The sequence below is a fragment of the Emiliania huxleyi genome (genome assembly GCF_000372725.1).
Source record: "Emiliania huxleyi CCMP1516 unplaced genomic scaffold EMIHUscaffold_53, whole genome shotgun sequence".
NCBI lineage: Eukaryota > Haptophyta > Isochrysidales > Noelaerhabdaceae > Emiliania > Emiliania huxleyi.
Window position 1 is genome coordinate 133,211 of NW_005198017.1, and position 15,062 is coordinate 148,272.

General features: G+C 66.7%; 5 protein-coding genes across 5 annotated transcripts; 1 reads left to right on the top strand and 4 right to left on the bottom strand.

Moving 5' to 3' along the window:
• Window positions 1-11: 11 nt before the first annotated feature.
• Window positions 12-879, bottom strand: Lhcf48 (light harvesting protein). The gene has a single exon (XM_005765847.1). The coding sequence runs from the start codon at window positions 854-856 to the stop codon at window positions 131-133; it is 726 nt and encodes a 241-aa protein (XP_005765904.1). The 5' UTR covers window positions 857-879; the 3' UTR covers window positions 12-130.
• A 111-nt stretch (window positions 880-990) lies between these two features.
• Window positions 991-3,280, top strand: EMIHUDRAFT_103782 (hypothetical protein; the record flags this gene model as incomplete). Its single annotated transcript, XM_005765848.1, has 2 exons — window positions 991-1,707; window positions 1,952-3,280. The coding sequence occupies 2 exons, from the start codon at window positions 991-993 to the stop codon at window positions 3,278-3,280; spliced, it is 2,046 nt and encodes a 681-aa protein (XP_005765905.1).
• Window positions 3,281-3,590: 310 nt separating this feature from the next.
• On the bottom strand, window positions 3,591-4,199 carry EMIHUDRAFT_212552 (hypothetical protein; the record flags this gene model as incomplete). Its single annotated transcript, XM_005765849.1, has 1 exon — window positions 3,591-4,199. The coding sequence occupies one exon, from the start codon at window positions 4,197-4,199 to the stop codon at window positions 3,591-3,593; it is 609 nt and encodes a 202-aa protein (XP_005765906.1).
• Window positions 4,200-4,401: 202 nt separating this feature from the next.
• EMIHUDRAFT_103783 (hypothetical protein) lies at window positions 4,402-10,134 on the bottom strand (the record flags this gene model as incomplete). The annotated part of the gene is made up of 7 exons (XM_005765850.1): window positions 4,402-4,484; window positions 4,624-4,888; window positions 4,985-5,128; window positions 5,478-5,731; window positions 5,816-6,098; window positions 6,182-6,638; window positions 9,476-10,134. The coding sequence occupies 7 exons, from the start codon at window positions 10,132-10,134 to the stop codon at window positions 4,402-4,404; spliced, it is 2,145 nt and encodes a 714-aa protein (XP_005765907.1).
• A 1,193-nt stretch (window positions 10,135-11,327) lies between these two features.
• Window positions 11,328-14,315, bottom strand: EMIHUDRAFT_103784 (trypsin; the record flags this gene model as incomplete). Its single annotated transcript, XM_005765851.1, has 3 exons — window positions 11,328-12,215; window positions 13,032-14,109; window positions 14,176-14,315. The coding sequence occupies 3 exons, from the start codon at window positions 14,313-14,315 to the stop codon at window positions 11,328-11,330; spliced, it is 2,106 nt and encodes a 701-aa protein (XP_005765908.1).
• Between the last annotated feature and the right edge of the window lie 747 nt (window positions 14,316-15,062).

The following is a 15,062-nucleotide window of genomic DNA, read 5'->3' on the forward strand; positions in this document are numbered from 1 at the left end:
TTGTTTGTTGTGCGCGTTTATGTGATTTATGTGAGGCTTCGCACCACCACGTCGCACCTGACGTGACCTATGCTGTTACTAATGAACCCGCCACCTAAAAACGGCCCCGAAGCCGCGCGGGCCGACCGCCTCAGAGGAAGAAGGGCTTGAAGAATTGCGGCGTCTGCTGCACCACCGGCGTGCCGTAGATCGCCTCTTGTACGGCGAACCCCACGACCGCGAGCATCGCCGCACGGCCGTGCTTGATCTCCGCCTCGGCCATGTGCTCCATCTTTCCCTCGCCGAGACCGAGCGGGTCGAAGCCTAGGTCGCCCGCCAGGTAGCCCGACGGCGTGAGGCCCTCCACGTTGTCCAGCGTGTTGAGCTCGAGGTAGGCGGTGCCCAGCGCGACGAGGCCGAGAAAGCCGAGGTTGTCAAACAGGCCGCCGTTGAGGAGGGAGGGCGCCCTCCCGCCCGCCACGAGGTTGGCCGGCAGGCCGAGCAGCTTGCTCAGCGGCCCGTCCGCGAGCTCCGACAGCGGCCAGCCCGCCGCCGCCATCATCGCGAGCCGGCTGTGCTTGATCTCCGCCTCGCGCATCCACGCAACCTTCTTCCTCGCCTCCCAGTCCTGCGCCATCACCATCCGCGTCGGCCGGTCGAGCTTGGCCCACGGGCCAGAGTCGACCGACGTGCGCGTGCGCGCGAGCGCGACGAGGCAGTACGGGTCGAACCCGCGGTCGCCGGGAAGCGAGCCATCGAGGTACGAGGGCGAGCGGCCCGCGCCCGGAAGCCACTGCTGCTGCGGCGGAGCGCGAGGGGCCGCCGGGGCCGACGCAGGCGCAGCCAGGCCGAGCGAGGCGGCGTGCAGCGATATCATCGAGCGCAACCCGCCCGATGCAGTCGACTGCCCAGTGCGGGAGCTCGCACGACGAGCTCCGTGGTCTATTTTTTCTTGTGCGCACCGAATTCTTTTGTCGCCTTCGCTCTCGGTTCTGGCGAGGGCCAGCGGCGATGGGCGCCCTCACGCTGCTGGTGCTGCTGGGCGGCACCTCGGCCTGGACGACCCTCTCTCGCGCGTCCGGCTGGCGGGAGCGGCCGAGGGCATGCGCGCTCCGCGCCACGCTGCCTTCACCATTCCCACCTCCCGGCCTTCCGTCAGCCGAGAGCGGGCTCGAGTACCAGGCGAGCGCCTTCCCGCTGCGTGTGATGGTCTTCGTCGACGGATCATGGCTCTACTACTCGTTCCATGGCCGCCGCCCAAACTGCCCCGTGCAGCAGCGGTACGGAGACGGGTGGGCCTTTTCCAACTCGGTCGCGTTTGATCGGCTGCCGTACCTGATCTCGCAGCACATCCACCAGCAGCTGCTGCGCCGCTACGGCACGCGCCGCTTCGTCGAGATCACGCGCACGATGGTCTTCACGTCGTACCGCGCCGACACGCACCGCCGCTCGCTGCGCATGAGCATGTTCCGTCAGATGGCGGCGGCGGGCTTCGAGGTGCACGTGCGCACGACCACCGGCCTGCAGGAGAAGTGCATCGACATCTCTCTCGCCGTAGAGATGATGCACTACGCCTCCATCCCGGGAGCCTACGATATCGCGGTGCTTATCTCGGGCGACAAGGACTTCATCCCCGCGATGAGCCGCATCCGACAGAAGGGGAAGAGCGTCGCCCTTTGCTCGATGCGCAACTGCTGCTCGCGCGACCTGCTCGACCCGAACGCGCACGTGCGCGACTTCGAGCCGATCTGGCTACCGCCCACACTCCGCCCGACGCCCACCCATGCCATGACCCCGACCCCGACCCTGACCCCCGACCCTGACCCCCGACCCTAGGCTCGACGACTACCTCGACCTGATCGTGCTCCCCTCGCCAAAGGCGCTCCCCCAGCCCCTCCCCAGACACTTCCCGAGGCACCGCCCAGCCCCTCTTCTGCCTCTCGACCCTCGCCTCCTCCTCCTCTCCCCAAAGGCGCCCTCCATCTCGCCCGACGCGCCTCGCTCGCCTGCTGGCCTCGCCCTCCTCCGCGTCCTCTCCGCCTTTTTGCGCGCGAACGGCGGCGCCGCGCGCTCGCGCGAGATCGGACGCTTCCTCCGCAGCTCCGCCGTGCCTGTCGACGTCACCGAGCAGCCGCCCCCGCCCGGCACACTGCCCGGCGACGCCGCTCCGCCTCCCGCGGCTGCGGCTGCGGCGGGCGTTTCGTCGACGGGCGATGACGCGTTGCAGCTGCTCAAGCGAACCTTCGGGTCGCTGACCGCGTTCGCGCAGGCGTACCCGCAGACGCTGGAGATCCGCCGCCGCGAGGACGGGGCGGCGGAGGCGGACGGTGCGGCGGGCGAGGGCGGCGGAGGCGGCGAGCGGCGGGCGCGCGAGTTTGAGCTCGCTTTAGTGGCGGAGGCGAGCGAGGCGGAGATGCGCGGCGAGGAGGCGATCATGGCCGCCAAGAGCGTGGGCGAGGAGGAGGAGGCGGAGGGCGACGACGACGAGGGCGACGACGAGGGCGAGGAGGGCGAGGGGGGCGAGGAGGATGAGCTGGGTCGAGAGCTGGGCGGCGCGATCGCCGCCGGCGAGCGAGGCAGCCCTCTTGGAGGCAGCCCTGTGGGAGGCGCTCCATCGGGTGGGGAGGCGGGCGGCGCGGCGGGCGGCGCGGCGGGCGGTGCGGCGGGCGGCGCGGGCGGCGCGGGCGGCGCGGGCGGCGCGGGCGGCGCGGGCGGCGCGGGCGGCGCGGCGGGGATGGAGTCGTTGCTAGCCGTCCAGGCCGCCGCCGGACACAGCGCGGAGGCCTCTCCGCAGTGGCCCGCCGCGCCGAACCCGCTCGAGGCAGCGTGGCCCGCCCACCCTCTCACCTCGCCGCCGCCCCTCTCGCTCTCGCCGCACGCGCGCGGGCCGCCCATCGGAGGCACCAACCCGTCCAGAGACGCGAGGCTACCCGACGCGCCGGCTTGGAGTTTCGAGCGGAGGCCCGCGCGGGCAGCGGCCCAGCCGGCGGCGCAGAGCCCGCCCGCAGCCGGCTCGCTCGGAGGCGAGGCCGTGCCGGGCGAGGGGGCGCTAGTTGGCGCGGTGAGAGACCACCTGCTGCAGCACGGCGGCGTCTCGAGCTCGCGCGATGTGGGGCGCAACCTCGCGGCGGTCGGCCTGCTGAGCGTACTCAAGGAGCGGCATGCCGGCCTGTACCACTTCCTGCAGGCTCACTCCGCCGACTTTACGGTCGAGATGCCGTCGGACCGCTCCTCGGGTGCGCTCGAGTACAAGGCGCGAGGGCGGTGGCGGACCGGCGGTGGGAGCTGGGGCGTTCGCTGACTGCGCCTTGCCCCATCGTCAGGTGATGCTGTCCGATGCTGAGCGCGGCGGAGTGGACGGCTGAAGCGTACGAAACCGCAGCCAAGATGCTTGGCTCCATCCGCGGCGACGCCGTCTGTCACGGCCGCTGCTGCGGTGCGCTCCGCGGCGCGCGCGCAACCGCTGCGCGCACCGCTCTCTCTTGACTTCTAGACTTTGTCTCGTGTGTGCGGTTGACACTTGACTGATGACTCACAGAGCAGCTGAGAGTAGAGTGAGAGAGCGGCTATCGATCGTACAAATGCTTTATCATTTCATGACTGTCCCCGGATCAAAACAAGGTGACCGAGGCCGTAAAACTGTCGAGGAATGAAGAGCGGTCGCTCCAGTCGTCCTCCGGCCCCTCACGGTATTGGCTAAAGGAGCTGCCCACGCGTTCGCTCGGCGTCTCCGGCAACGCCGGCACGACCAGCGCCATCATGAGAGGGCCAGCGTCGCTATCACCCATGCCGCAGCCGCAAGCAAGAGCCTCAACCACGAAGCCGTCCGGCTCCACAGCCCCACCGCCCTCTTCGGCGAAAGCGTCAGCAAGTGCAGCCCCCAAGCTGCTTCCGGCGCCAACCGCGCTGTCGCCACTGTCCCTCACCTCCTCGCTGGCCCGTTCCTCGTCACCTGGAGAAGCAGCCTCGACAGAAGCGATCGGCGAGATAGTCTCAACTCGTGTTGGGGCCTCGCGGGGCTCCGTGTCACCAAGCCCGAGCCTGCCGTGCGCGCCGTCGCCCCACGTGAAGCAGCCGCCTTCGCCGCTCACAGCCACGGTGCAATCGGTGCCGCAAGCAACCAGCGTCCACCCGTTCGGTTGCCAGCTCTGCCGGCCACTATCCTCAGACGGCGGCGGCGGCGGGACGACTGCAGGGGCGCCATGGCGACCACCCCACATCCATAGCTCGCCGTCCTCGGTGATGGCTGCCGCGTGGTCTGCTCCGCAGCGGATGGTTGCCACGCGGGACTGGCAGAGGCCGCTCAGCAGTGGTGTCGGTGCGGGCACCTCATCGAGTCCGCCTGGGAAAGCAGGAGGGCTTAATTGGATCAGCCCACAAATTTCGGCGGTTCTAGTGGCGACTCTCGGCCTTCCCACAGTTCTAGGCGTCTGCGGCGAAGGATAGCGTCGCGCCTTCGATCCCGAGCTGTAGCGCCCAATTGGCTCCAAAGCCGTATAACGAGCCTGCAGCCAAGAGCCGAAAATTTGGGCGGCTGGAGGGGGAGGAGGGTCGAAACCGGTGGGGCGGCTGGCGCGCCGTCGCTGCAAAGCACCACCGTGCTGCTGTCGCCACAGGCGACCTGCACTGCCGTGCAGGGCAGACCGCGCACGCGGCGAGGCGCCTCCACCGAATCCCCCTCCCTCGTCGGCGCGGGCCGCTCCGTCTCATCGCCCCCCAACGCTGGCCCGACGCCGCGCAGCCCCAGCCGGCCGTCGTCGGAGCAGCCCCAAGCGTACACCTCGCCGCGCGCGTCGATCGCCGCCGAGTGCGCCTCGGCGGCCGCAAAGGACGCCCAGCCGCCGCGGCCGCCGTCGGGTCTGATCACGGGCAATGGCTGGAGGGCACACCGCATTGCATCGAGCGAGACCTGTGGACACACCAGACAGCGTTTGCCTTCTGCCCCGTCCAGGATGGCACGCTCCCCCCTTCCCCAGGGTAGGTATCTAGACCGGCACGGCGAGACCTGCGAAATGGTCGTCAGCGACGAGAAGTCCGGCTTTGGCGCCGTCCCGATGCCGAGCTGGCCGTACTCGTGCGAGCCACAGGCAAAGAGCTGCGCCATTGAGGTGAGCGCCAGCGTGTGCGAGCGGCCACAAGCGACAGAGACCTTGCCAACGAGGGGGGTCCGACGGTGGGGTCGGGGAGCGGGGCAGTGGATTGCTGGGCGTGCAAGCACCGTGGTCAGTCGATAGAGGCCAAGTACGCGACGTCGAACGGAGAGGGTAGCGCGATCGCCGTGCCCTGTGGAGGCAGTCACGGATCTCAGGGATCGGTCCCTCTCTGGGCATCAACGGGCGGGCGCCGTCACCGAGCTGGCCATGCGGCGACGCACCCCACGTGTACAGCAGGCCTGTGAGCGTCGGGTGGCGCCTCTTGGCGGCGATGGGGCGCTGTACGCGGGCTGTGAGTCGCGACGGGGTCTGGGCACCGCGCTCGCAGACCGCCGCCGCGTGCACCGCTCCGCATGAGATTGCGGTGACGGAGATGCCGCTCAGGTCTGTGCGCAGGCGAGGCAGCCGCGCGCCGCCGCCCCACATCATCACGTCGGGGGAGTCTGCACTGGGCGTGAGGTCATCGAGGGCCGAGCGGTCGGGGAGACCGAGCGGCAGCTCGCGCTTCTGGCCCCACCGCACCAGCGCCTCGCGGGAGAGCAGCTCGGGGAGCGTCGCGCGCCGGTTCGGCCGCTTATGCAGCATGCCCTCGATCGCTCCTGAGGGTGCACCACTCTCGGTCAGGCACGCGCAACACCTCACAGTCGCGTCTCGCCGGCCGAGCTGAGGGGCGCCGCCCTCACCGAGCAGGTGCGGGTCGTAGCAGTGCGCGTTGTGCTGCGCGAGACTCGCCGCGCCGCCCGAGCAGGTGCAGCCAGGCTGTGGAGCGCCCGCCCACGCCTCGCCCCCCTCCTCCGCGGCGGCGAGCCAGTCTCGCATCGCGTTCTGGTTGGGGTCGCGGCCGATGTTGTACGCGAGGGCGTGCAGGGAGGCGCCTTCGTACGGCCGGTGCAGCGCCACCATCTCGAAGAAGCAGACGCCGAGCGCCCACACGTCGGAGGCGCACGAGTACTGCGCAGAGTTGACCTGCGAGAGGCGGCGGCACATTCCGCGAGGCGAGCGAGGCGTGGGAGGGCAGGGAGAGGAGGGCGGGCCTGCAGGCTGCGCACAAAGAGCTCGGGCGCGAGGTAGAGCGGCGTCCCCTCGAGCGAGCGCGAGCGCAGCTCCGACGGGAGCACCTCCCCCTCAGCCGAGCCGCCGGGCAGGTGGCGGCCGAGCTGCCGCTCGTCCGCGAGCATCGGCATCGAGATGCCGAAGTCAGCGAGCTTGGGCACGCGCCCCTCGCCCGCGAGCAGGATGTTTGCCGGCTTGATGTCGCGGTGGAGCACACGGCAGGCATGCAGGTAGTTGACGCCGCTGCAGAGCTGCAGAAGGCAGTCCAGCACCCAAGCCTCGTCAAGCAGCGTTGACGTCTCCCGTGCGCGCCGCAGCGAGCCCTCGAGAGTCCCGCCACCGGCGTACTCCATTACAAGGCACAAGTCGCCATCGGCGACGAATGCGTCCTCGTAACCGATGATGTTTGGGTGGCGCAGCCGTGAGAGCAGCTGCACCTCGTGCAGAGCTGCCCTACGTGTAGTGCGGGGCGTGGTGAGATTGTAGTGGTGCGGAGGCTCTGTGTGCGTAGGCAGCGCTCACTTGCGTTCTGGCGGCTTGAGGCGGTTCACTGCAACCCGTTTGAGGGCGAAGAGGTTAGCGTCTGGCGCATCCTTCTCAAACTTTTCGCGGTGCGTGTGCTGGACCAACGAAACCCGTTTTGGTTTGTGAGCTGCACTGGCCCGCCGCACGAGGTAGCACACTCCGCACGCACCATCACCGATCCGCTTCTCTACAGTGTACTCTTCCATCGAAGTGGACAAGCGATCCGTCTCGCGACCAGCGGGAAGCGAAGAGCGCCTATCGAGCTCCAGCCGTGGTTGCGGCCGGCCCCCGGCAAAACGTACCGCAATACGTACTGGGAGAAAAGAGAGAGGTTTTCTAGACCCCTAAGGGCCCTACGCGCGGCGTGAGAGCTCGGAAGCGAGCTTTGCACGGCGATCGAGGATGGCACGGTTCCCCCCCTTCACCGAAGCGATGGAGATGCGTTCCGCGTGGTGGCGTGGTGTGACACAAATATGAGAGGCGGGAGTGCGAGTGGGGAGGGTACGCGGTGCGGTCAACGCCCGAGCGTTGAGCCTTGCGCGCAAGGCGGTTGATCTTTGCAACTGCTCTCTCTCAATGTACAGAAACGCATCGGGTCGCTCGTCATCGCAAACCCTGTCAGCAGAGTCCTCCTACGCGCTACGGGAATGTATGTACTTTTAGCTTACTGGGAGAAAAGGGAGAGGGGGTTGTGTTCTCTAGGCCCCTAGGGGCCCTACGCGCGGCGTGAGAGCTCGGAAGCGAGCATGCTTTGCACGGCGATCGAGGATGTGGCGCGGTTCACCCCCTTCACCGAAGCGATGGAGATGCGTTCCGCGTGGTGTGACACAAATGAGAGGCGGGAGTGGGGAGGGTACGCGGTGCGGTCAACGCCCGAGCGTTGAGCCTTGCGCGCAAGGCGGTTGATCTTTGCAACTGCAGGCGGCGAGAAGCCGCCGCCGAATGTCTCGTGGAGAAGCAGGTATGCAGGTGAGTGATTCTGAGATCAGGTTGGGCGACTGGCAGACATTTCAAAAATTTGGCGCCGCAGGCGCCCGCTGGCGCTGCGTGCCCACCATGGTTGGGCGCGCAGCGAAGAAAATTTTGCGCTCTCGACAGCCTTTTCTAATAGGAAAATGGCCTCTACTCGGCGCCATACCGCTTGTCGGCGCACAGCGGAGTTCGCAAGCCGGACCTGCTGCCTTCCCTTCTACGTACACTTTCAGAATGGAGGCTCAAACGCAGCGCAGGGCTCAGACCAAGTGCAAGTCGATTTGTACCACAAAGTTGGTAGACAGTGCCAAAACCGCGGAACCGAAAATGGCGTTTAATTTCGCGCACCTGCTGTCCGCCGCCTGTGGCGGCGCTCCGCACCGCTTGAGGCGCCTGCGGCGCCCCTGGCGGCGCGCTGTCCGCGCGCCCCTCTGTGGTTTTCGTGGGGGGCTCGGCTCTCGTAAGTCTCGATTTGTACCGGATTTCGACGTTAGTGGCAAAACTGCGGAACCGAAAATGGCGTTTAATTTTGCGCACCTGCTGTCCGCCGCCTGCGGCGGCGCTCCGCGCCGCTTGGGGCGCCTGCGGCGCCCCCCTGGCAGGTGGCAGCAGTGTGTACGGCTGCGGGTGCGCCCGGTACACAACCGGCGCTCTATGGCGTGCTCCGGGGGAGCACGACTACGCAGTCGTGGCTTCCACACGCGAGAGAGTGGCTTCTATATTTACGAAAACATTGGGCGTCCCTAGTGCCGCATCCATAAGAAGTGACGTCACGGTTCCAGGAGCGCCTGGCGGCACAGCTTAGAGTGGCAGCCGAGCGCCGGCCACGACTATCGAGTCGCCGTCGCGGAGCTGAGGGCTGGCCGACGGGTGGCGCGGTCTTCCTCCCAGCGCCACCCATCGGTCAGCCCTCAGATCGATCGATCGGCGCTCAAAGTCGCTTCAGATCCGAGAAAGCTGCTGGCGCCGCTGCCGATCCCAGCCGCGACGCCAGCAGCTTCCTCTGCTCTCCAATGCGCCGAGAAGCGACGCGGCGGTGCTCGGCTCGCCATGCACGATGACGGCTCCGCTGGGTGCTCGTCGGCCGGTCCGGTGGCACCCTATTCGCGCGTCACCTGCCGGCGTCCCGACGACAGCCTCGCGCCGCCGCTGATGGAGGGGCGGTCGGCGCCACTGCCGCCGCGCCGCCGGTGGGAGAGGCACTGGTGGTGGCCTGGGCGGCCCTCCGCCGCCGCTCGGCGCGCCCGGGCAGCGGTGGCAGCCTGCGCCGCCCCCGCTTCGAGCGGGCGCCCTCGCTTCGAGCGGGCGCCCCCCGCTTCCAGCGGGCGCCCGGGACGGGTTCCCCGCTTCGAGCGGGGAGATGCGGCCTGGGATTCGCTTTCTGAAATGTCTGCCTCCAAAGGGGAAACGCCCAACCTGATCTCAGAATCACTCAGGTTGAACTTGTTCGCGGTTTGGTGAAGATCCCATCATGGTAGTGGCCACGCTGTGACTTGACGTAGCCTTGGCCGGTGGTGTGGTCGAACGCCCGTTGACCACAGAACCCGCGTTGCTTGCAGCCCATGTTTGCAAGGCGGGCCGGCTCTTCGGTGTTGCCCCCTACCTCTAGGTGTTGCCGCCCGCGAAGGCGAACTTGAATGTACGTAAGAGCTACATACACTGAAAACACGGCGCGCAAGCCTCAAGAAAATCCCCATATAAGTGATCAAGTGACTGGTGCGGGGCATCTCAGCACGCGCGGCCTGAGCTCCGCCGGGCGGGTAGGGAGTCAGGATGCTCAGATCTTTGCGCACCGGTGCTGCAAAAACTGCGCTTTGAGCTGCTGCGCGTCGGAGATGGCGGGGAAGAAGTGGACCTGGCCGTCCAGGTTGTCGACCACCAGCGGAACTTCCTCGCGGCTCTCGGCAGGCGTCTGCGTCTCGCGAAAGTAGACCAGAACCGGAAAGCTCTCGGACGGAAGAAAGTCCCAGTTGACAAAGGTGTCGTAGCGCCACACATTCTCTCCGCCGACCACGACATTCTTGCCTGTCGAAGATCCGTCGGCCTTCACAAGCGCAAAGTCGCTGTCGCTGAACGTGAAGCGCAGAGTAGTCGTCTGAAACGCGATGAAGAGACCGAAAGCGGCGCACAAGGCACCGAGCGTGTAGCCGAGCCGCGAGACGATGCTCGGCTGGCGGCTGGGCAGACCAAAGACGCCTCCGAGGATCACTGATCCGATGGCCAGATTGTAAGACGGGTCGGCAACGTCCAGGGCCAACGGAGGCCTAGTCCGGCCGACGGCAAGTGCCGGCGCAGAGGCGAGTGCCGGCGCGGAGGCGAGTGCCGGCGCGGGGGCGAGTGCCGGCGCGGAGATCGTTCCCTTTCCACCCAGTACCGGTACACGAAGACCTGCGGGCGCAAACGCGTGCGCGGCGTCCAGGAGCAGCACGAGGAGGTACACGAAATACTGCATGTACGTCGAGGAGTGTGCACGCTCGCCGACACCTGGGTTCCGGCTCTACGAGAATGTCTCGTCCGAGCTTGGTCCAGGCAGGGGGACGCACGTCGAGGTGCTCGCCAACTTCGAAGCAAATCTCGCTGGGCGCCGCCGTGGGCTCTCATGAAGCGCCGAGCGAGCTCGTCCGGGCCGAGCACACCCACTGGGCTGCCCACGGTGCGCGGTCGCACCTCGGACGCGCGCTGAGCAGCTCGCCGCGCACCGTGCTGACGTCGAAGCGAGACCGCGCTCGCGCCGCGTGACACCTGCTTCTCCCTGTCGCAGGGTCTCCCGCTGCTGGCGGTTGTGGTGAGTCCCACTAGCGTGCTGCACGTGCTTCCGGCCGACAAATGTTGCACGGGTGTGCCGTCATGGCGCTCACTGCTTCGTCGTTATTCGCGAGTGCTCTTCTTGCGCCGCCATGTGCCGTCAGTGGGGAACTGTCTGTCGCGACAACCTGTCGCACATGTTTCTACCCAGATAGGGGGTCTGGACTATGCAATAGGTAGGTAGGTCCGGTTTTGACCGTCCCAGGTGGCTCCGCAATAGGTAGATAGGTAGTGGTGGTGGTGGTGTGGCGTGTGTGTGTGGGGGGGGGGTAAAAACCCGAAGAGAGGAGTGGGAAAACCGCTTCGCTCGCGCGGGCGGGAGACGGCGCGTTTAGCCGCGAACGGGGCCATGCCAGACGAGTCGCCTGCGGTTGGGGCGCCAGCCTCGCCTGCCGAGACGGGTGCGGCGGGCGCTGGGAGCCTATAGGCCTATTCACAGCCTTGTGTTATGGAGAAGAAAATACGTCCTATGGCGCTGTGCGCTGGTCTGTGATGATTCACAGAGGGCTCAACGGGTATTTTTCGCTTCGTTCGCTGCGCGGCCTGGGAATAGGTAGGTAGGTGGGGCACGGAGTCCCTGGCGGTTGGCGCCCGGCGCAATACCAATATCGAACCAATAGGTGTAGGTGTATTATATAGGTGTATAGGGCGTTTTGGCGCGAGTCAGTGGGAACCGACCCCCTATCCGGGTAGGAGCTAGGAGCCGGAACCCAGGTGCCCAACACGGTGTAAAAGAAATCGCAGGTTTGTCTGTTTTCTTTCTTCGGGCACCCAGACGGAGCGACAGCGCGCGTGAGCATGGAGTCACTATATAGCTCTGGGGAGTGGTCCGCCTCACCCTCAGCCAAACGTCTCGTCGGGCGAGACGAAGGCCGAGAAGTCCGACATGCCCGCCTCGCTGTACCGCTCGGCGAGCTCGGGCCGCACGCTCTCCCACGTCTTCTCCGAACCGGGCAGCGTTGCGATGTCGAGCAGACAGGCCGCGCGCTCGAGCGCAATCTCGCGCGGGGTGCGGGTGTCCATGCCGTTGTCGCGCGCGCGCTGCTCGGGCGTGAGCTCGCCCCGCGCGCGGATCGCGAGCGACGCGGCGAGCTCCTCGGTCGACGAGCCCGCGATCTTGCACACCTCGTCGAGCGAGTCGCCGAGCGTCCAGAGCGGCAGCGAGAGGGCGTGGCGCGCCACGTCGCGCGCCTCCTCCGACCGGTCGAGGGAGCGGAGCAGCCTCGCGTGGAAGGCAAACGGGCGGCCCCACTGCTCGAAGCAGCGCTGGTTCCGCTCGCACGTGATGAGCGCGCTCTCGGACGAGCCCGACGCGACGTGGCCCCTGGCAAGCGTCTCGTACTCGGCCATGAAGGGGCCAACCTTCATGATCACGCGGCCCTCGACGCCGCCGCGGCTCGGCGGCGTGGCGGCGCCGCCGGCCGCAACCTCAGCCGCCGCCTCGGCGAGCTCGCCCTCACGCTCGAGGAACTTCTCGGCCGACGCGGCGAGCCAGGTCAGCTGCCTGCTGTCGGGATCTGCACGCACGACGGGAAGCTCGGACGCGGCGCCGCCCGACGTCGCCCAGCGCAGCAGCCCGGTCACCGCGCCGTCCGCGCTCTGCGTGAGCGGGACGAGCAGCGGGAACCGGCTCAAATCTGGCGGCTGAGGAGGCACCAGCTCGCCGCCCGCATCGACCAGCGCCGCGGCGAGCGAGGCAAGCCCGGCGGGCGGCTGGGTCAGGGCCACCTCGCGCAGAAAGTACTCGTGGGACGTCAAGGGCGCCAGGGCGGAGGCGGCGACGGCGAGCGTGGCGAGCATGGGCCGTGGCAGGGGTTCTAGCGCAGGCGGGGCGACAGCAAATAGAAGCAAACCAGGAGAGCAGATGCGAAGCGAAAAAGAATTTTACCACCGTGCCGCAAGCAAACGCCCTCGCACGACACTAGGCAAGGTGGGGACGTGTCTGTCCTCGACCCAGCCCTAGCTTGTCCGTTTTATTTATTTATTATTTACACTAGGCACGGGACTGGCGCGCACTGGCACTAAAAGAATTCTAGCTTCGAGGATGAAACAGAAGGAGAGAGAACGACGAGAGTGAGTAGAACGAGAGGTGGCATGAAGGTCGCTGCGAGAATTGGCGAGAAACTGCGAAGAGAGATAGCCGAAGAGGCAGACGCCCCCACGCCCGAGGGTGGGCGACGGCTAGCACCACACTCCTCTCCTATGTGGTGGCGGCGTGCCGTCCTCCCATGATCCCTCCCACCTCCCTTGTTGGTTGTGTTTTCTTCCTTTCTTCTCTCACACAGCTCACAGGACCACAGCAGACTGGCTCGGACTGGCACTACAAAAAGGCACAGCGAAAAAGAACGCGTGGGCTGCCCGCCTCTCGAGCGGCGGGGCGGAGAGAGTGGGCGGAGGAAGGAGTGATCGTGTGGTCTCTCTATGTGTGAGCAAATGAGCCAAAGGAAAAAAGGGTTGAAAAAAGAAATCTTCGTTAGACATTAACACCCTCGCCCACCTCCCCCCGCCACGGCAACACTGCTTCCGCAGGGTTGAGCCGGACACCGTCCCCACGGCTGGACTCCAGTGGCGGACGGGGTTGGTGACAAGCAGCTGGCTGGTTGCAAAGACGGCTACCGAGTTTGGATCGTCTCCAGTATCATGCGCCCACTCGCCAGCCCACCGCCGCTCGTTTGCGCTGCACGAGATCGTGCACTCGACGAAGCCAGCTCCACCAAATCGCTGCGATGGCTCGGCCTCCGCACACTCCGCTGGCTCAACGACGTAGCACCACGCTCCGCCTTGCTCGTTATGGTGGTCGTCGCAGCCCGCAATGCCGGTGTGAGCGCCGCCGCTCACACCGTCTGGCGCGCAGGTGCACGCGAGTGCCTGAGGCGCAATCGGTGGCGTCGGCGGCGAGGGCGGCGAGGGCGGCCGCGGCGGCCGCGGCGGCGGAGCTGCCGGTGGCGACGGCGGCAAAGGCGGCAACGGTGGCAACGGCGGCTTGGGCGGCGGAGCTGGTGGCGAAGGCGGCATCGGCGGCGGGAGCTCAATGATGCCGCCGATCCAGTCTGTGTAGGCCGAGACGCGAGTGTAGACGCCCGGGGACCGGGGAGCGCCGCACCCCACCCCCCAAGACACGATCCCAATCTGGATCGGCCGCAGCTGGTTGGGGCCGGCCGGGATGAAGAGTGCGCCGCCCGAGTCACCCTGACACGAGTCTTTCCCACCGCTGCGGGCACCCGCACAGAGCATAGTGCTGGTGACGGAAAACGCGACCTTGGATTCCAGTTGTGCCGCGCAGGTGATCCGATCAATCACCTCCACTTCCACGTGCTGCAGTTGGTCTGAGTGGGAGGAGCCGGCGTAGTCATACGTAAACCACCCAAGCAGGTCCCAAGGCTCGTCGTCGGCTTCGGTGGTGCCCCAGCCGGCGACGGTGGCATACGCCCCTGGCTCTGAGTAGCTGCCGTCGTCGAGCGCCACCGTGGGTATTCGATCCGAGCAGTGTGGTGTCCGTGCAAGCTGGAGCAGGCAGATGTCGTTCTGCATGTGGTCATCAGAATATCCTGGATGGCAGTGTGCTGCCTCGACCTCAATGTGCTCGGCGCACTCGTGCTCGTCCGCGTCGCTGAGCTGATGCCTGTGCACTGCCACGGAGTACCGTGAGTTTCCACGGTCGATGCAGTGAGCTGCGGTGAGAGCCCACCGCATTGAGATCAGCGAGGCGCCACAGCTGAGGTAGTGGTCATCGAGGAGGGAGAGCACAAAAGGAAACGCGAACGCTGGCGCAGTCTCGCCGCCAACGATGAGCTCGCGATGGTGCGGAGCAGCCATGATGGGCCGCATACGAGAACACCGCGCAAAACTCCGGCGCTGGGTCGAAGACGAACACCGCGCAAAACTCCGGCGCTGGGTCGAAGACGCGATTTACGACTCGATACGGGAGGCGCCTCCCCGGGCGCGTCCAGGGGCGCGTCGACCCCTGGCCCGCCGCGTTTTACGGAATTTTTTCTCGCTTTCCATTAGAGAGGTTTGCGATGAGGAGGCATTCGGGTAAGACAACCACTGAGCACTGTCATCCAGAGTGCAGAGAGAGACCAACCAGAGAAAAGAGAGAGGGGTTTTAAAGCTGCTCTTGCCATCCTGATCCACTGAGCACTGTGCGCACTGAATCTGAAACGGGCCAGATTTTGTTACTGACGTAAGACTCTTTATGGATATACGCGGGGGGGGTGATCCTGATCACCCATGTGGCCTCGCAAGAGGCAAGTTGGTGCCGACGTTGTGCGAGAGTGCATCCTCCGCACGTTCTCATTCTCGCCCGCCCTCGCGGTGTGCCCTCCTCTCTCCCTCTCACGCCGGCTTCTTCAGCGCAAAGACCCGAGGGCAGTAAGACGGCACCCACAGCCTCTGCCAGCCGGCCGCGAGCCAGCTGCCCGAGGTCGACTCCTGCGCGTGCCGGACGACGCAGACGACCTGCGCCGCCGCCGCGCGTGCAGCGACCGCCCGCCAGTCCGTCCGCTGGCAGTCCGCATCGCAGTAGAGCGCGTCGCCGCGGCCCGCCCTCTGCAGGCTGACGACCACGGCGTCAAA

Bases quoted from the DNA above. Each gene is read 5' to 3' on its own strand.
- Lhcf48 (XM_005765847.1), bottom strand. From the start codon at position 856: ATGATATCGCTGCACGCCGCCTCGCTCGGCCTGGCTGCGCCTGCGTCG.